Consider the following 19,289-nt stretch of genomic DNA (forward strand, 5'->3'; position numbering starts at 1 on the left):
TTTTCCCATGTCACCTCAGTTTCTGTGGGATGTCTCTATATTAGAATAAAGCAATATTTCCTTTCTGATGTGTGATACTGTTTTTCCTCCTGTCACCAATGCAGCACAATAAACTGTTTGACTCTACCTCCAGCTGCTCTGTTTTTGTGTCTCCGACCTAATCGTGTCCAAGTTTGCAGCGATTTAACAAACCTGCCTGGGCTCAGAAATATTAGACAAAACAAAGGTCTTCACACTGGCACATCCATCTGTGCATGTCTACAGGGTATCGACTAAAGCTCAGCTGTTCTAATGGACTTCTTTTTCCTGGCTTCATTCTGTACAATGAAGAACACAAACCTGCGAGTGGCTCTGCAAGCTCATGCAGCCTTGTGCTCTCAGCCTGGCTTTAAGGCAAAGCAGGGAAACAAGTTATGTCTAAAGTGCAGCTGCATTCAGGTAAGTGTACTCAGAACACTCATATCCATGTTGCTGGGTATTTTACTCATGATTCATTCCCCCTGCTGGGCGGCTCCATCTGTAATAACAGCCTAAAATATCAGATTCCTGTTTGAAATCCTACAGAACATGTTCAGCTGTGCACTGCAACATTTAAATCCAACATCTGCTTCTGAACATTAAAACTGCTTCACTGAGGTCCACCAAGACGCCACGTCCCTTCAAAATAAAATACCAAGAGGCTCCCAGTGGGGTGTGTTGGTGAGAGAAGTAAAGCAACACAGTGGACGAGAACATTTTGTGAACTGTGGTGTTTTATTGAAACAAAGGGAAGCGGGGCAGTTTACTTCTTCTTGGACACGCCGACAGTGCGACCACGACGGCCGGTGGTCTTGGTGTGCTGACCGCGCACACGCAGACTGCAGGGAGAGAGACGGAAACCAGGTTAGGACGTCTGTAACAATACGACTGAACAACACGTTTGATGATTTCATATTAAAAAGTAGAATTAATTTGTTTTTAAAGGCTTTTATCAGACCGACTGCTTCATGTTGGAAACGTGCTTCAGTTTAAAAACAAACTTATAACCTCTCCACCATCAGGAAACTCAAAGATCTGCTTCAGGAACATAAACAGGACGTTTAACTGGTCTGTAAATCAGCAGGACAAACATACATCACAATGTTTGAGCCCATTATTAACCCCCTAGGACCTGGCGTCCACATATGTGACATCACATTTTGGGTTGTCTAGACCAAAATACTAAATTTTGCTCCACAAGGGCCACTTACGAGGACAGTATACTGCTTCTTTTTTAATCAAAATTTAAAACGAATGTCTTCATATGTGGCTCTCATTTTTCTTAGAAACAAAAATTGGGTAAAAAAAATAAATAAAAATCTGGTGATTCTTTGTTTTTTTACATTCATTGGATCCAATAAGCCCAAATATCAAAGAGAAATTAAAAATGCATGCCATGGAAGAGTTCGGATCTTAGGAGGTTAAAGTATATCTTTTATAATAAGAGGGATTAAAGGGGCAGACGTCAGGGCTCGACTTACAGCTGAACTTAAATCATCTACAGGTTCAAGTCATGTTCCATTTTATCCCTGAACTCTCCCACAAAGCTCATATGTACTCCTGCACCAACATTCAGACTGTTGGTGTAGAGGTCGCTGCATCTATGCTCTACACACATGAATTTAGCCTGTTAGTGTGGACGCACGCCGAGGCCGCATCAGCGTTTCTGCGCTCACAGTTCAAGTTTTTCAGGACAGGCTCGCTCTGCAGACGTCCCATTTACTCGAGTGTGACACAAACGTTCATTAAGTCTCTGAACTCTGCGGGACGTTTCCTGCTCACAGATCTGTGCAGACTCGGGTAAATGGAGGCTGCGTCGATGCAGAGCCTTCTCACAGGAGTGTGAATGAACACGAGGACTGAGCTCTTACCCCCAGAAGTGCCTGAGACCACGGTGAGCCCTGATCTTCTTCAGCCTCTCCAGATCTTCTCTCAACTTATTATCCAGGCTGTTGGCAAGGACCTGAAATCAGACAGCGACGGTCACGGGGTGCCTCAAACTAGCTCATTCAATCAAATACTTTGGTGTGAACCTGGTTCAAGTTTGTGCCAAAAATCGAATTTAGATTCTTGAAGAATGGAAGACAAAGCAGAAGCTGTCAGTCACCCACCTGGCTGTATTTGCCATCCTTCACATCCTTCTGCCTGTTGAGGAACCAGTCTGGGATTTTGTACTGGCGAGGATTCTGCATGATGGTCACCACACGCTCGACCTGACAACCAAAACAGCTCCGGTTATTACGCACAGAAACTGAATATGGTGATCGACAGCAATGGCCAGATCTAATTAAGCGTTTAAGTCTGGGAAACGGACCTCGTGTGCCTACAATGGGACGCCTGAGGAAACATCTGCTGCTTTACGTCAAAGTCAGGACAAACTTCATCTGGGGATCAATAAAGTATTTTGATTCTGATGTGAAGCAAAATGCTTAGAAATGCTCTGCAGACAGAAAAGTCCAACGAGCAGACAATTTCACCTGATGGTAACATTACGCCTCAGCTAAACCAATGATGTCCTTGATGATTACGTCACTCTGCACCCCTCTGAGACGGGAGGCACTTCTTTACCCCCTAGTTTGTCTAAATGCGTAAAAACTGGACCATTGCAGTGGCAGATACACACTCACACTGCGCGATGTGACCACCTTCTGCACAGGTGTGCCAACGTTAACCTGCTGCTGGTAGCCACACTTTACTCCTCCGACTTCTGAGTACCGTTCGTCACAGAACAAAGTGCCGTCTCTTCGCCTTCATGCAATAAAACAAGACACTGCTTTGAGAATGATTAAAATATTTCTATAGTCAGATCCTCCCTGAGCCTCAGACACCGGCCTACAGAGGGCCGACCCTCCCAAACGCTTCACAAATCAATACTCGTGATACTTGTTGCACAGATTCAACCAGACAACCATCACTCAAGCCCGAGTGACAAAATCTACTGACAAGACAGCAGCATCACAACTCGCCGTTTTCATTCAAAGCTCTGAACAATCCTCACCTCCTCCTCAGTCAGCTCTCCAGCCCTCTTGTTCAGGTCAATGTCGGCTTTCCTCAGGACAACATGAGCGTAACGTCTGCCAACACCCTGAGAAGAGACAAAGTGTTAACAACACGCCGACAAGCACAAAAAACACAGCGCAACTGATGTGAAGATGAAAAACATCCAGTCGGAACAAGCGGCACAGTCTCAGGGAGGAGCTCACCTTGATGGCAGTGATGGCGAAGGCGATCTTCCTCCTACCATCGATGTTCGTGTTCAGGACACGAAGAATGTGCTGGAACTTCTCAGGGATGACCAGAGACTGAGACGCAGAGGGAAACAAAGTGAGTCGCACACAGCAACATGTATTTTATAGATCATGCAGTAATACACATACATGTTTACAAGCTTCACGCTGCATATATAACGCATATCTTTATGTGTTAACCTATGTATTTGCACAGTGTGCTAGAGTTCATGAGGATTTCTCTTAGTTCAGCCCTGTTGCCCAAACAGATGGACTGCTGCGGCTCTGAACAGCTTCAGGTTTGTTCAAACAAAAACAAAAAAAGAGCTCACGACTACAACATCCCAGCAGTACTTCGACTATTTGAAATACTGTATATTTACATCAAAGTACTTCCATCTCCCGGCCAGGGTCCACCAACATGCTTGGCAAGGCTAAAGCCTGTTAGCTCTGAGGGCTAACCGCCTCAAACTATGACTGGTTCTTAAAGTTTGAAGCAGCACAGAGTCTCCATCCACAGCTACGAGTGCCAGCAGCAGGCGCCGGGCATGTGGACGCTTTATAACCGGGAGGAAAAATCGAAGTTAACTGTTGGCGCTCGTCGACACAGCTCCACTCACATCCCACAGCAAACTGCGCTAAAATGTCAAATTACCAGCAATAAACCGACAATTCCGCACCAGCCCACTCAAGTAGGCTGTGGAGGACTTATCGGATGTATAAATGTGACAAACAAGCGCGACTAAAGTTGGATGATCACGGATTTCTGAGATATTTCAGTCCGACAGAAAGGAGACTCACCATCTTGGAAGCAGGTTCCGTGCGAAGAGGAAGCCGCAAGGCTCTCGCGATAGTTTGACCCCTTTCGGGAACGGAAGTTGGTCCATCACTATCGAGTTGTCCGACTGGGGAAAAAAAGTGTTCAAAAGAAACACGCAAATACGTGGCTTAACGCGGTTCGTTTCGTTAACTCACGCGAAATAAATGTTTATTGAGTCCCAATTATTTATCACCCACGGCACGTGATCGTGATAATACCGCGCTCGGTTAATAATACGATATTTTTGCTAACTACGAGGTGGAACTTTAGATTTGTATTTTTTCTGACGTTAGCGTAAATTGGCCGCAATGGCGGAGGGAACCGCGACCGCTGCTGGAGCTGGGCCCGATGTAAACACAGCTGGGAACCCGACAGAAGTCGCCATGGCGTATTTACAGGACGAGGTAAGATGTTCTTCTTCTGCGTGACGGCTGCGTTCAGTTTCACGGAGGGAATCGCCGGTGAGCGCGAGGTTTAGCTGCGTGAAGCTCAAAGAAGCTGTTAGCAGGTGGAATCATTCCACGGAGCGCTGATGCTGCTGGATGCTAATGGGAAGCACTGACTTCCTTATTCTGAGGAGGAAAAGGCGATTTAGGTTTATCAGTTGTCGTTCTGGTCCCGCATTAATAGTCCTGACAGAAGTCCTGACAGCTGATTATTAATTATCAGATTCGGACTGCTTTGCTGCATCAATCAGTTTGTTATTGGTTTAAGTCTGTCATACAAACGCAGGGGAGGTGGTGTGTGCAACGGCTAGAAAACAGATGTTTATTCAGTCAACTTCTCTCTGTGTAAATACGCACATCGGACACTTTATTAGGTACACCTTGGTGTAACCGGGATGGACCTCCTTTTTCCTTCAGTCGGTTTAAGTCTTCAGATTCAGCTGTTGGTAACATTCCTCAGAGATTTTGACATGACATCATTATGACATCACCACACAGTTGCTGTAGACTTGTCAGCTGCATCCATGATGAGAATCTCCCATTCCACCACATCCCAAAGATGCTCTTTTGGAGTGAGATCACATAAGTGAAGAAGAGTTTTATTGTCATTGTAAGCAGTAGCACAGAACAAAATAATAATTAATAAATGGCAACTAATCCAACTCTGCTGAGTGTTGAGGCCATTTGAGCCATCGTCACATTCAGGAAACCAGTTTAAGATGATCTGAGCTTTGAGACAGGGTGTGTTATCCTGCTGGACACTGAGGTTATGAAGGGATGGGCATGAGTCAGTACCAGCACTCAGGTGGGCTGTGCTGTTTCCATGCTGTTTATACCAAATTCTGACCCTGACTTTCAAAAACCTTCAAGAAGCTGAGACTTCTCAGACCAGGAAATGTTTTTTCCATCTTCTGTGTCCAATTTTGGTGAGTCTGTGTGAACTGTAGCCTCAGTTTCCTCTTCTTAGCTGACATGAGTGACACCAGCTGTGGTCTTCTGCTCCTGTAGCCCATTTGCTTATGCTGTTCCTTGGTTGTAAGTCAGGCTCAAAGCAATCTGGCCGTTCTCCTCCAGTGAACTGTCACGCACAGAAGGTCTTTTTCAGACCTTCTGTGTAAACTCTGCAGATATTTACGTGGGACAATCCTGGCAGATCAGCAGATTCTGAAACACTCAGACCAACATACCATCCTCGCAGTCACTTAGATCACCTTTTAGTTTGAACTACAGCGGGTCATCTGTACATGTCCACAGGTCTACATGCACTGAGTTGCTGCCAATTGGTTGATTAGTTATTTGAGTTAAAGGACAGACAAGCAGGTGTACCTAACAAAGTGGCCAGTAAGTATATGTTTTCTCATTGGCTGGAATAAACGAGTGAGTGAATGAAAACCAAAGAAACCTTTAATGTCAATAAGTTTTGACAGTTTCATCCTGTTAATTATCACCACTGAAGACACACTGGTTGTGTTTCCCTCAGAAGACTGAAGCAGACATCGCTAACCTGAACCTGGGAGAGCTGGACATCACCACCGACGAGTTTATCCTGGATGAAGTGGACAGTAAGGAAAAGACTTCATATTAAAGCTCGGCTGAGGTGGCGCTTGTTACAGCTTCCTGGATGATACCAGAGCTCCTCTGTGCTGCCTTGCTCGAAGCTTTCGTTTGTCACTAACTGTTGTTCCCTTTTGTCTGCTGCAGTTCACATTCAGGCCAACCTGGAAGACGACCTGGTGAAGGAAGCGCTCAAAACGGTGAGAACTGAAAGAGTTACGAGTCTAACAGAAATCTAATATATAACACGTCCTCTGCTCTGACGTCCGGGCCTGGCTGTCTCCTTCCTCTCGGTCTCCCTCAGTTGTGGTTTCTTTGCAGCAGTGATGTTTTGCTTTGCTGCTGCTGCTGTGTGTGTGTGTGTGTGTGTGTGTGAGAGGATGACTGTCTAAGGATGACTCAGCTGATGGCCGGCTAGAAGTTCCACCTACAGAGCACTACAGGACCTCAGGAAGCTGAGTGCAGACAGTGGCTGCTCTGAGGAATCAAACACTTTGTTTGTAGAAAGCAGCAAAGATAGAAAATCTAACTTTGACTTGTTTCACACAGAGACAGTCCAGAGGTCATCCTCTCTTTCATAAAAACTTGGTTACAGTTCCTCAGCCTGTCGATATCGACACCCCTTTGTAATTCCTACATGTATTCAGCCTCAGCTTACGCTGTGATTTTGCCGTTCGAGCCCTGCGTGCTGTAGTAGTTTGTTAGTCCACGTCTCTGAGATGGACCCGTTCAGCTGAAACCTAACGTTCAGCCTCATGATGGGTCAGCTGTGACAGGGTTAACGTCCTTCAAGGGTTAAGACCTTGAAGAAGCTGCGAGGAAGAGGACGACTCGACAGCCTTCGAGCTCCTCGGGGCAACAAAGAGTTAAACTGATGCTTTTAATGTGAAGGGATTTGTTACTTTTGTTTTGAAAGGTACTATAAAATAATTATTACTCCACACTTCCTCTTTCAAAGCACAGATAATATATTTCAGTTTCCTCCCGTCGGTTTTCAGGGTGTCGACCTCCGTCAGTACTCCAAACAGGTGGAGGCAGAGCTGCAGAGGATTGAACAAGCCTCCATCAAAGACTGTATCCTTCACTGCTCACAGTTTGAATACCTTCACCTAATAATGTATAACCACACGCTAACACCCGTCACTGATGATGTTTTCCTGAGCGCTCGTCCTGCAGACATCAAAGAGAGTCAGAACATCGCCCTGCTGCACAACCAGATCACTGCCTGTGACTCCATCCTGGAGGTGAGAGGACTGAGACCGACACAGAAAAAATAATCATGTGTTTGACATTTATACAAAGTCCAGAAAACTCAGGTAACAGAGGGATGCTGGGATGGACTCTTGTGGATATTTGAGAGTGATTGAAGTTTTCTGTGAAGGAGTCGAGACGTGTTTTGTTTCCCTGTCACATTTTCTGAGCTGAGTTCTCACAGAAGCATCAGCAGAAAAACACGTCTTCACTGTGGAGCTGTGGTGACACGTTCCTGTCATTTTGCACCCTTACTTCAGTTTTCTGCACACAAGCTTAAAGTAATAAAAACTCGCACTGACCCTTTACATCACAGTGTGCTCACTAAAAGCAGCACGGCTGCTGTGGTTACTCGGCCTCTCTGCATCACAGTGGATTCTTTTCTGTCCTCAGTGCTGAGTTAAGTTTTTAGGTGGGTCCAGTTCAAGTGGGAAAATGAGAGGCGGGCACTTTCTGTCATCGGAGCGCTGTCCTCTTCCTGGTTTTAAAGCAGATTCAGTCTAACCTCACGGCTGTGTGTCTCTCAGCGTATGGAGGGCATGCTGAGCGGCTTCCAGAGCGACCTGTCCTCCATCAGCAGTGAGATCCAGACCCTGCAGCAGCAGTCGGTTAGCATGAACGTGCGGCTGAAGAACCGGCAGGCCGTGCGCAGCCACCTCAGCCAGCTGGTGGACGAGCTGGTGGTGCCCGGAGCCATGATCTCGTAGGTTTGACGGCTGTCGCTGCAAAGAAAAAGTGTCTATATTATAATGAGTGATTTGTTGGATAGCACTCAGTTTGTAGAGACCTCAGAATTGTTCCTGATGGATTCAACCATCAGTGGTTTGTGGTAATTGCATGACTTGTCTGCTGGTCGTGTGTTGGCAGCACCATCCTGGACAGTCCTGTGACGGAGCAGGAGTTTCTGGAGCAGCTCCACGAGCTCAACACTAAGATCAACTTTGCCAAAGAGCTGAGCTTCAGAGAGACGCTGGCTTGCTCCGACATCCAGGACATCGTCGACCGCCTCAAACTCAAGGTGAGAGACGGACGGGAGGGGCCCGAGGAGGAGAGTTCCCGACTCTTTGGAATCACGTTTACAGTTTAAAGTCCATAACAAACAGGAAATGAGGGGAAATCCTCATTAATAAGTCAGAAACCTGCTGAGCTGCTCTCCTGAGGTCTTTCAGGGCAGAGCGCTTAATGTACCCGCACTACACGAAGGCGCTTAACTCATTCCTCTGCCTAATTATCAGGTTTTATATCTTTGTGATTATATCCGCACACTTTGTTCCCCTCAGGCGGTGTCAAAGATCAGAGAGTTCATTCTTCAGAAGATTTACTCCTTCAGGAAACCGATGACCAACTACCAGATCCCACAGAACACTCTGCTGAAGTACCGGTGAGCACAGCTGAGCTTCAGCACATTTCTGACATAAATATGAGCGTTTGGGTCCACTCACAGGTAAAGCAGCGAGTCTGCATTACACTGAACCTGCAGACGTCTTTTCTTTGTTGCTTCTGTCCATTTAAAGAACAAGAAGTCCATTTTTACACTCGAGTAACTGAAACGTCTTTAAACACTTCAGATGTTTCTGTTACGCTCCTCGTTTGTCACATGACGGAGAATCCTGAGCGCTCCGCATCGTTGGCTGATCCAGGTGAAGTCTGTACAGAGACTCCTCTGTTCTCCACTCAGGTGTATTTACCTGTTGCAGCGCACTGACCTGCTGCTTTCCCAACACTACACTTAGTAAATCTTCTTAAATTCTGTTATTTTTTTATTGATTTTAATTATTGGATATGTTAGACTGTTAATAAGTCTGTGCACACGTCTGCATTAGTTTTTTATTTGAGGTGAGTTTTTAAACTTAAAGGTGGACGTAGTCATGGCGACGTCCACCTTTAAGTCGCCTTTCCACCTTCTGTTTCCTGACCTGGATGCTCCGCCCATCTTTTTACCATCTGTTTGTTATTTTTTTGTTGTGTTGAACTTGTTTTTAATTGTGCGTTAGAAATAACTCGACACAAAGTGAACATGCTGATCGATGCTGTTGTTGTTTTCGCTGCAGGTTCTTCTACCAGTTCCTTCTGGCCAATGAGAGAACGGTTGCCAAGGAGATCAGAGACGAGTACGTGGACACCATGAGCAAGATTTACTACAGTTACTTCAAGTCGTACAGCGGCAGGCTGCTCAAAGTGCAGGTGGGTGAGCAGCGGGGTCACGCCCTCGCTGCGTTTGTGTCGCTGCGGCTGCACGCCGTCTTCGTGTGGATAACAGCTGATGTTTGTGTGTCCCGCAGTACGAGGAGGTGGCAGACAAAGACGACCTGATGGGAGTTGAGGACACAGCCAAGAAAGATATCCTTCACAGTCTGTCGTTTGTGTCACGCCCGCCTACCGTGTGTGCTGCGCTCGGGCGCTCTGCCTGACGCCTGCTTCACATTTTCAGTTTGTTTGAAGCTCCTTGACTCGCCGCCGCAGGTTTCTTCTCCAAACCGTCTCTGAAGAGCAGGAACACCATCTTCACTCTGGGCCAGAGGGGGGCCATCCTGAGCCCGGCCGAGCTGGAGGGGCCCATCCTGGTCCCGCACACGGCTCAGAGAGGAGACAGCAGGGTGAGAGACGGAGCTGTCACAGACCGAGCTGCTCAACACAAACGCCTTCTGCAGATCTGCCATTTACAAGACAATAAAATTCTCAGTGAACAAACCAGAGTCTGTAACACGAGACGCGCCCCCTTCAGGACAAACAGGATGTACGTCCTCACTTTTAATGAGATGTGAATGATTTTAGGATCCAGTTTAAATTACAGCTGAGCTGATCTGAGCTCTGTTGCTCAGCGCTGACATCTTGTGGCAGATTATGAGATTTTTAATTTTCACTGCAGGGAAAGTTTGGGAGCAGTGACCTCGTCATAGACAAAGATGGAAACAGCTGCAGAGGTCTGCAGTCTTTGTAGTCGCCTGAAGGAGGCGACAGCTCAGGGGCGTGACTTCTGTAATTGACAAGTCGTTGCCGTAGAAATGTGCAGTTTTTGTTGTTGTGCTCAGCAAATTGTGTTTCAGACTCCGAGATGGCGACAGTCACAGCGCCGAACACGAGACTTCACAAACTAATGAGTGACATCACAGCGCGTCCATCGTTTAGCTACAGTCTGTGGAGCTGATCTGTGCCACAGAGGTTGTCTGAGGTCTAACTCGCCCTCTCTCTCTCTCTCACAGTATCCCTATGAGACGCTGTTTCGCAGCCAGCACTACGCTCTGCTCGACAACGGCTGCAGAGAATACCTCTTCCTGTCAGACTTCTTCATGGTGGCTGGAAACTCCGCCCTCGACCTCTTCAACAGCATCATGGGAAAGACTCTCAGCATGTTCCTGGTGAGAACGCCGCCTCCTGTCAGAGCTGCAGGCTTTCCTCTCTTTCCTCTCCAGCAGAAACGTTTGTTTGGTCAATTCAAACCACATTTATTACCTGACTTTGTCATAAACAAATATCAGACTTAGATCATGAGCAGCATGTTATGTTTTGCTATCACAGATATTCAAAGCACTGATGTAACAGGACACGCTGGGTATAAACAGCTGTGTTCTCCGTGAGTTTGTCACTAAGCAGAATCCTCTGGTGATAAACTAAACACATGTTCAGCAGAGAGGAGGGAAATGTTGAGTTTTACTCTGCAATCTGCAAACATCTCAGTCCTGGAAATGCTGAAGAAATTCAGGTTGAAGGGAAGAGCATACAGTGATGTTTTTAAGTGGAGCCATGGTGTTACTGAAGATGCTGGTGTTCAGAGTTCAGGTTACATGAAACCAAACTTAAAGTCATGAAAGCCAAAAAAGCTCCTGAGCGACAGTCGTGCAGCGTGTGGTTGCAGCGTGTGTCAGCCCGCTCTCTGTCTCCTCCTGCAGAAGAGCATGTCCACCTACGTGTCCGACTGCTACGACAGCATCGCCGTCTTCCTCTGCATCCACATCATCCTCCGGTTCAGAGCCATCACGGCCAAGAGGAACATCCCAGCTCTCGACAAGTCAGTGTCCTCCTCTGTTCCTGTAGTGTTGCTGTACTCTGACTCTTTCAGTGTCTCCACCTCCTCCTGAACACACCATCTCCTGTTTAGCTGATAAGTGCTCGTGGTTACATCAGCTGGTGTCACACGGCTGTTTGCTGCTGGGCGGCGTACAGACGCTTCCTCTGCAGAGAGGGAGGTGTTCAGATTGATGGAGGCTGATGGTGTTGGTACTGTCTGTCAGGTACTGGGAGGCGGTGCTGGAGCTGCTGTGGCCGAGGTTTGAGCTCATTTTGGAGATGAACATCAGCAGCATCAGAAACACAGACCCTCAGAAACTGGGAGTACTGGACACCAGACCGCACTACGTACGTACACACACTGCACATCGCACAGCACTGGGTCTGCTGCACACTCCGCTCACACAGCTGTGTGTGTGTGTGTGTGTGTGTGTGTGTGTGTGTGTGTGTGTGTGTGTGTGTGTGTGTGTGTGGTTTCAGATCACTCGCCGTTACGCAGAGTTCTCCTCAGCCATCGTCAGCATCAACCAGACGTTCCCCAACGAGAGGACCAACGCTCTGCTGGGACAGCTGCAGGTAACACAGACACATACACAGACACAGACACACGCACACACACACACACATACACACAGACACACACACACACACACACACAGACACGCACAGACACACACAGACTGAATTTGTGTTCAGTGATTTGTTGTGATTCTGTTTCCAGATTGAGGTTGAAAACTTTGTGCTGAAGATGGCGGCAGAGTTCCCGTCGAGGAGAGATCAGCTCATCTTCCTCATCAACAACTACGACATGATGCTCAGCGTCCTCATGGTGAGCGCCACAACCAGCACCATCAACGACACGACACTCCCCTCAGGATCTGTGCTGATGTGGGGAAAATATTCAGTTTATGGAAAATGAAAGTTCGATTTCTGTGGCTGATGGTGCTGCTGGTGTTTCTCTGCTGTGTCCAGGAGAGGGCAGCAGACGACAGTAAAGAGGTGGAAGGCTTCCAGCAGCTGCTGCTGGCCAGAACTCAGGTAAATATAATCATCCTCATCACCGTGGATCACTCTGCTGTTTCGCTCAGGTTTCTGATGTCATGTTTTCATATTTCTATTCTGCAAGTAATAACTTAAGTGTGTGTGTTTGTGTGTGTCTGTGTGTTTCCTTTGGAAGCATCTTGTGAACACTTGCATTACTGAATAATAATTCAGTTTGGTTGCTGACAGAGGAAGTCCGAAGCACATTCTCATTACTGCGTGCACAGCCTGTCGCCCAATAGCGACATCTGCTGGATGCAGGAATCAGAATCAGAATCAGAATACTTTATTGATCCCTAGGGGAAATTATTTTTTTGTTACAGTGCTCCATAATAAACAGACATTAACAAGACAGACAGTACACTAACTAAGAATAGTACAATATATACATAAGTCGTTTATTAATAAATAGCTAAAAAAGAAAAAGAAAGAAAAAGAAAAAAAGAAACGTGTGTGTTAAGTGGATGAGTTGTACAGTGAGATGGCCACAGGCAGGAATGATTTCCTGTGTCGTTCAGTGGTGCATCATGGGTAATCTCAGTCTCTCACTGAACGTGCTCCTGTGACTGACCAGCATGTCATGGAGTGGGTGGGAGGTGTTATCCAACATCCGCCTCTCCGACACCACCTTGAGGGAGTCCAGCGCCATCCCCACAACATTACTGGCCTTACGGATCAGTTTATCGAGTCTGTTGGCATCTGCGACCCTCAGCCTGCTCCCCCAGCATGCAACAGCATAGAGGATCGCACTGGCCACAACAGACTCGTAGAAAATCCTGAGCATTTTCTGGCAGATGTTGAAGGACCTCAGTCGCCTCAAAAAATAGAGACGACTCTGGCCCTTTCTGTAAAGTGCTGTGGTGTTTTTAGCCCAGTCCAGTTTATTGTCAATGTGTACTCCAAGGTATTTGTAGTCCTCCACAATGTCAGCACTGACCCCCTGGATTGAAACAGGGGTCAAGTGTTTCCTGGTCTTCCTGAAGTCCACGATCAAGTTCCTGGTCTTTGCCACGTTGAGCTGCAGATGATTCTGCTCACACCACGTGACAAAGGAGTCGACCACAGCCCCGTACTCTGACTCATCATCCCTGCTGATGCATCCAACCACCGCTGAGTCATCAGAAAACTTCTGAAGATGGCAGGTCTCTGTGCAGTGGCTGAAGTCTGTGGTGTAGAGGGTGAAGAGGAAGGGGGAGAGGACAGTCCCCTGTGGTGCCCCTGTGTTGCTGATCACCTTGTCAGACACATACTGTGGAAGACGTACATATTGTGGTCTTCCTGTCAGGTAATCAACAATCCAGGACACCAGTGAAGCATCCACCTGCATCACTGTTAGCTTATCACCCAGGAGGGTCGGCCTGATGGTGTTGAAAGCACTGGAAAAGTCAAAAAACATGACCCTCACAGTGCTCGCTGGCTGGTCCAGATGGGTGTAGACACGATTGAGCAGGTAGATGATGGCGTCCTCTGTTCCGAGACGAGGCTGATAGGCAAACTGAAGGGGATCCAGATGTGGTCTGACGATGGGTCGCAGCTGGATGAGCCTTTCCAGGGTCTTCATGATGGGGGAGGTCAGTGCCACGGGCCTGTAATCCTGGGGGCCACTGGGACGTGGCGTCTTTGGAATAGGGACGAGGCATGATGTCTTCCACATCACTGGGACCCTCTGCAGACTCAGACTCAGCATAAACAGTTTATGAAAGACTCCACACAGCTGGGGGGCGCAGGCCTTGAGGGACTCACTCCGTCTGGTCCAGCAGACTTGCCTGAGTGGAGTCTCCTCATTTGCATCTCCACCTGGTATTGAGTGAAGGTGATGGGTGGGGGAGGGGTGTCAGGAATCTCACAGGAGGCAACAGCGCCATGTGAAGAGAGAGGCTGGCACAGTGGTGTGGCTCTGGGTTCCAGGCTGACTACAGGTGAGGTTGAGGGGGTGTGAGCAGACACTGTGGTGTCGAATCTATTGAAAAACAGATTCAACACGTTAGCTCTGTTCTCACCTCCCTCAGCTCCCCTGCTGTTGGTTGGCCTGAATCCAGTGATGGTCTTCATGCCCCTCCACACCTCTCTCATGCTGTTCTGCTGGAGTTTCCACTCCAGCTTCCTCCTGTAATTGTCCTTAGCCTCTCTGATCTTGTCCTGTAGTAACACCTGGACCTTCCTCACCTCCTCTTTATTGCCCCCTCTGAAAGCCCTCTTCTTGTCGTTGAGGAGAGCTTTGATGTCCTTAGTCACCCACGGCTTGTTATTTGGGTAACAATGAACAGTCTGAGCTGGAACAATGGAGTCAGTGCAGAAAGTTATGTAGTCTGTGATACACTCAGTAAGCCCATTGATGTCCTCGGCCTGAGGCTCAGAGTGTTTCCCAGTTGGTCACCTCGAAACAGCCCTGTAGTTCCGCTAAGGCCTCCTCTGACCACCTCCTAATGCTCCTCGTGGTCACAGGATCCCTCCTCACAATTGGCACATAGCGGGGGGGTGAGGCGAATCAGGTTGTGATCTGACCTACCAAGTCGGGGGAGGGAGGAGGAGCTGTATGCATCCTTGACATTAGCCTACAGTAGGTCTAAAATCTTCTCTCCCCTGGTGGGACAGTCCACATATTGTCTGAATGTTGGTAGTGTATTGTCCAGTGATACATGGTTGAAGTCGCCCGAGATCACCATGAAGGCACTCGGGTGCTGAGTCTGTAACCGGGCTATGGCAGAGTGGATAGTGTCACATGCAGCTGTGGGGTTAGCAGAGGGAGGGACATAAACAGCCACCAAGATGACGTGAGAGAATTCCCTGGGTAAATAATACGGTACACAGTTCAATGTCCGGGCAACAAATCCTTTCTTTGATTGTTATGTGGGCGGGGTTATACCACCGGTTGTTAACTAAAACAGCAAGCCCACCTCCTTTCCGCTTACCGCTAGCGATGCTGTCCCTGTCCGCCCGAACAGTGTGGAAGCCTTCCACGGAAGCATTCTCGCCGGGAATGTCCTGGTGCATCCATGATTCAGTGAAACACATCAGGCTACACACTCGATATTCCTTCTGACTCCGTACCAGTGCTGAGAGCTCGTCGATTGTATTCGCTAAGGATCGCACATTTCCCATTACGATATATTGCATGTGACAGTGGGGGAGGAGTCTGTGAGGGTGGAGCAGACGACACTGTGATGTGTAGCCAGAGTGGAGAGGTGAGCATGCAGGTAGCAGAGGTAGAGAAGGTGGATGAGTTTAAATACCTGGGGTCAACTTTCCAAAGAGAGACAAAGAACAGAGTGCAGGTAGGGTGGAGCGGGTGGAGACGAGTGACAGAAGGAGAGCAGCAAGGGTGAGAGACAGTTTAAAGATGGTGGTGAGACCTGCTGTGGTGGTTCGGAGATGGTGGAGGCCGGGCTGAAGATGTTCAGATGTTCACTGAGAGTGAGAAGGATGGAGGTGAGTCCATCAGAGGGACTGAGCATCTGAGCATGTGCAGAGGAGGGAGGGTGGACATGATGGAGCTGCCAGGCAGGAGGAGGAGAGGAGGACCTCAGAGGATGTAGTGAAGGAGGACATGCAGAGGGTTGGAGGTGGAGGCAGCAGGTGATCTGCTGTGGTGAAACGACTATTTTCACACTTTATAAACGTGTAACAGTTTTAGTCAGCGTGCACGTGAACGGCTGTTTTAAGCTTTAAAAAGTACTTTTACTAGATTTCTAGGTAACTTTGAACACTTTAGTTCCTGATCCTGTCGTCTTTCTTCCTCCTCTCGTCCTCTGCAGGAGTTCATCGAGGAGATTCTCTCTCCGCCGTTCGGAGGGATGATCGCCTTTGTGAAGGAGGCCGAGGCGCTGATGGAGAAAGGGCAGCTGGACCGGCTGAAGAACGACGAAGGTGAGAAAATATCTTTACCTTTGCTGTGAAGGTTCTGGTGTTATACGTGAGAAGGTGTGCTTTCTGTCTGTTATTTCTATAAATGTGGGCAGTTAGTATAATGATGACGTGGCCAGATTAGATTCAGGATTAAATCGAGCGGTTATTAATTTCCTCGTCGTTTCCGCATCATCTCCTACGTCTGCAGCTGTCAGTCGCCCAGTTCGTTGTGTCTGAGCGGCAGAGCGAGCGTGCTTCTCTCACCTCAGCCTTTGGTTTTGTTTTCCAGAGTAACCAGCAGCTTTATTTCTCTTTCAGTCTTTGTGCTTTCATGTCAGTCACAGTCAGGTTCCCACTTCCTGTTCACCACGTCGTGTGTGCTCGCTGTGTTTCTCTGTTTTGTTTGACCAGCATGTTTGACAGGAAGCTGACCCCAGCAACACGGCGGCGAGGAAACCGAGAGTCAGCATGCACACTGAAACTGAAACTTAACGTGTGTGTGTGTGTGTGTGTGTGTGTGTGTGTGTGTGTGTGTGTGTGTGTGTGTGCAGCTCGAATCACTCAGCTGGTTCGGGGGTTTTCCAGTACCTGGAAACAGTCGGTGGAGGCGATGAGTCAGGACGTCATGAGGTCCTTCACCAACTTCAAAAATGGAACCAGCATCATCCAGGTGAGCCGGGCGGCAGGTGTGCCACACAGCCTCTGTGGGCTAACTGTGCTGTGACACCAGGTTTGCAAAGGGTCACAAACATACAAACTGGCTACAAAGTGACACAAAATTTAAAACAAAGATTTAAAACAAAGATTTAAAACGACGACAAAAACGACACAAAAGGTCCAAAAAGTGAGAAAATCTCTCCAAACAGATGCAAAACAGTGAGACAGTGAAGAAAAATAAATGGTCAAAAAAGTATAAAATAACCTGCAGAGGCGTGTGAGAGTGAAACGAGACACACTAAACAATATTAAAGGAAATTAAACTGAGAAAAATGCACATTTTCACATTTGAGAAGCAGAAATCAGTGAATAAAAAACTGGAACAATGAGCGCGATGTTTGTAAACATGAATGTGTCTCACTGCACAGTCACAGCAGCATCAGTGCTAGAGTGGATCAGCCTGAGGGACACGCTGAGAGGCTGCGGTCACGTTGGGCACAGCTGTGACACGTTATCAGAAGTTTACAGTTCATTTTAATCTTCAGATTTTTGTCTCGTTGACCTTGAACACCAGCGGGATACACGACCAACACAGCCGGGCTCTGATTCGCCGGCTCTCTGCTTCAGGCTCTGAGCGCGCTCACATTAATAAGGCGTGTTTCATGTGCCCACACACAGAACTGACGCCTGCTTCAGACACAGTGGGGATACAAACCTGTGGTTCTAGTTCAGCTTCACAAGCTGCTCTTTTATTCTTCCAGCAGAGAAGAAACGCGCTGTAAAGAATCGGTTTGAACTCCAGGTTATGTGTTTAGTTTTAATAACGTGAGTCACATCCTCCTCCCGCAGGGCGCCCTGACGCAGCTCATCCAGTACTACCACGGCTTCCACAAAGTCCTGAACCAGCCCACGTTCCGCAGCCTGGCCGTCCGCTCCGAGCTCATCAACCTCCACCACCTCATGGTGGAGGTCAAGAAGCACAAACCCAACTTCTAACGGGACGCCTTCGTCGGGGTCGGGGGTCAGAGAGCTGGCGAACGCACTGATGCTCCTGCGGGTGGAGGTGACCGTTCTCTGCAGCCGACTGCTGCTTCGTCTTCTTTTGTGTGAAGTTTGCAGAGCGTTAAGAAAGACTTTTGAAGGAGTCGTGTCACAGGTCAGAGGAGGAGACAGAATTTTAATTCCATGACTTTAAAAACTGTGAAGAAACCAGTGAACCACAGACGCTCTCGGCCACTTTGTCACTGTCAGGGGAACGTTTGGCCCTCCTGGCTCTACAGTGACTGTGGGTGTGTGCAGGGTTCTTTGGCTTCTGTTACAGGCAACAGCAAAAACTTCCAGTTAAATGCTAATTCAACCTAATGTAAATGAATGTCTAATAATCACATTGAATGAAGAATAAATGTGGAGTATAAACAGTAGAAATGATCCCTGATAGAAGCGATGAAGCCTGTGCAGCTTTCAGTGAGCAGTAACTGAGCTTCAGTCAACCTAAGAGTTCAGCTGTTTGAGACGATCAATAATCTATCAGCTGTTTTGGTTGATTCCTTTGATTAGTAACGCTGCTCTAATCAGACGGGAGCACATCTGTAAGGACAAAACGTTTGTTCATGTCAACAGGTCCAGTGTTTAGACTCAAACCATCTCACTCCCCCCGCCCAGTCTGTCTGTGAGGCTCCGCCCACCAGCTTCATTAGAAAAACTATATTTAAACTAGATTAGCAGGTCTGCTTAGTTCAGTCTCAACATCCAGCCAGTGTGGAGCTGTGAAAAACTGCAGTTCCTCCCACGACCACCAGAGGCTCCCAGCAGTGAGACGCTCCATATTACAGGTTTACAAAACTGTATTTTATAACTCACCTGTACTGTAATTGATTAGGGGCGTGGCCTCTTTGACTGACAGGCAGCTGCTAACTGGACCTCTGGACCGTGTTTGGGCCGTCGGGCTTCTGGACCAATGAGGTTATCGTGCTCGCAGGCGTCCAAGAAGTCTGAGCTCCAGATCTGCTGAGTGAAACGCTAAGATTTTCAGATTGAATGTTATTGATCACTAATCTGCAGCTACCTGTGTGCTGTGGCTCCATGCTTTTATCCCACAATCATATTTAAGCTTCAAATCACATGATCCCATCCCCAACGTCCATCTTTCATCTACAGTCATCCCGCTAACATGATCTCGTTATATACTGTACGATCTGGGGAATAGTGTGGTTTTATGGGAACTATTTTCAGCGGCGGATGAATCCACATGTGGTTCTCTGACAGCGTGGGAGCAGGAGAGTGTTTTAATAGATTTGTTGGTGAGGAGATGAGGATCCTCCTGCAGACAGTGTGTTGGTGCTGTCGTGTGCCTTTGCTGTACAGAGTCGTGTTATTGATGTGAATCTGTGTGTAAAGTCTAACAATGAGAGTACAACACCA

At 47.7% G+C, this 19,289-nt stretch overlaps 3 protein-coding genes across 5 annotated transcripts in view; 2 read left to right on the top strand and 1 right to left on the bottom strand.

Moving 5' to 3' along the window:
• LOC100700616 (E3 ubiquitin-protein ligase RING2-A) overlaps window positions 1-126 on the top strand; it is a 10,443-nt gene extending 10,317 nt beyond the window's left edge. For both annotated transcript variants that reach the window (XM_019355764.2, XM_019355765.2), the window contains exon 7: window positions 1-126. This exon is cut by the window's left edge and continues 1,741 nt beyond it. The gene's annotated coding sequence lies outside the window, so the exon portion shown is untranslated.
• A 606-nt stretch (window positions 127-732) lies between these two features.
• rps18 (ribosomal protein S18) lies at window positions 733-4,178 on the bottom strand. Its single transcript, XM_003460040.4, has 6 exons — window positions 4,047-4,178; window positions 3,222-3,320; window positions 3,017-3,103; window positions 2,130-2,231; window positions 1,890-1,981; window positions 733-857 (listed from the first exon to the last, which is right to left on the bottom strand). The coding sequence occupies exons 1-6, from the start codon at window positions 4,047-4,049 to the stop codon at window positions 782-784; spliced, it is 459 nt and encodes a 152-aa protein (XP_003460088.1). The 5' UTR covers window positions 4,050-4,178; the 3' UTR covers window positions 733-781.
• Window positions 4,179-4,329: 151 nt separating this feature from the next.
• vps52 (VPS52 subunit of GARP complex) lies at window positions 4,330-19,289 on the top strand. 2 transcript variants are annotated; one of them, XM_013267608.3, is made up of 20 exons: window positions 4,330-4,469; window positions 5,992-6,073; window positions 6,213-6,265; window positions 7,064-7,139; window positions 7,242-7,309; window positions 7,844-8,019; window positions 8,184-8,334; window positions 8,597-8,697; window positions 9,368-9,500; window positions 9,599-9,656; window positions 9,780-9,913; window positions 10,520-10,675; window positions 11,207-11,325; window positions 11,549-11,672; window positions 11,805-11,900; window positions 12,046-12,153; window positions 12,297-12,362; window positions 16,121-16,232; window positions 16,763-16,881; window positions 17,718-19,289. In XM_013267608.3, the coding sequence occupies exons 1-20, from the start codon at window positions 4,374-4,376 to the stop codon at window positions 17,862-17,864; spliced, it is 2,175 nt and encodes a 724-aa protein (XP_013123062.2). In that variant the 5' UTR covers window positions 4,330-4,373; the 3' UTR covers window positions 17,865-19,289. The 2 variants fall into 2 exon arrangements, with proteins under 2 accessions (XP_013123062.2, XP_019211307.1); XM_019355762.2 differs by having other exon boundaries at window positions 4,331-4,469; window positions 5,995-6,073; window positions 17,718-17,864.

The sequence above is a fragment of the Oreochromis niloticus genome, linkage group LG22 (assembly GCF_001858045.2).
Source record: "Oreochromis niloticus isolate F11D_XX linkage group LG22, O_niloticus_UMD_NMBU, whole genome shotgun sequence".
NCBI lineage: Eukaryota > Metazoa > Chordata > Actinopteri > Cichliformes > Cichlidae > Oreochromis > Oreochromis niloticus.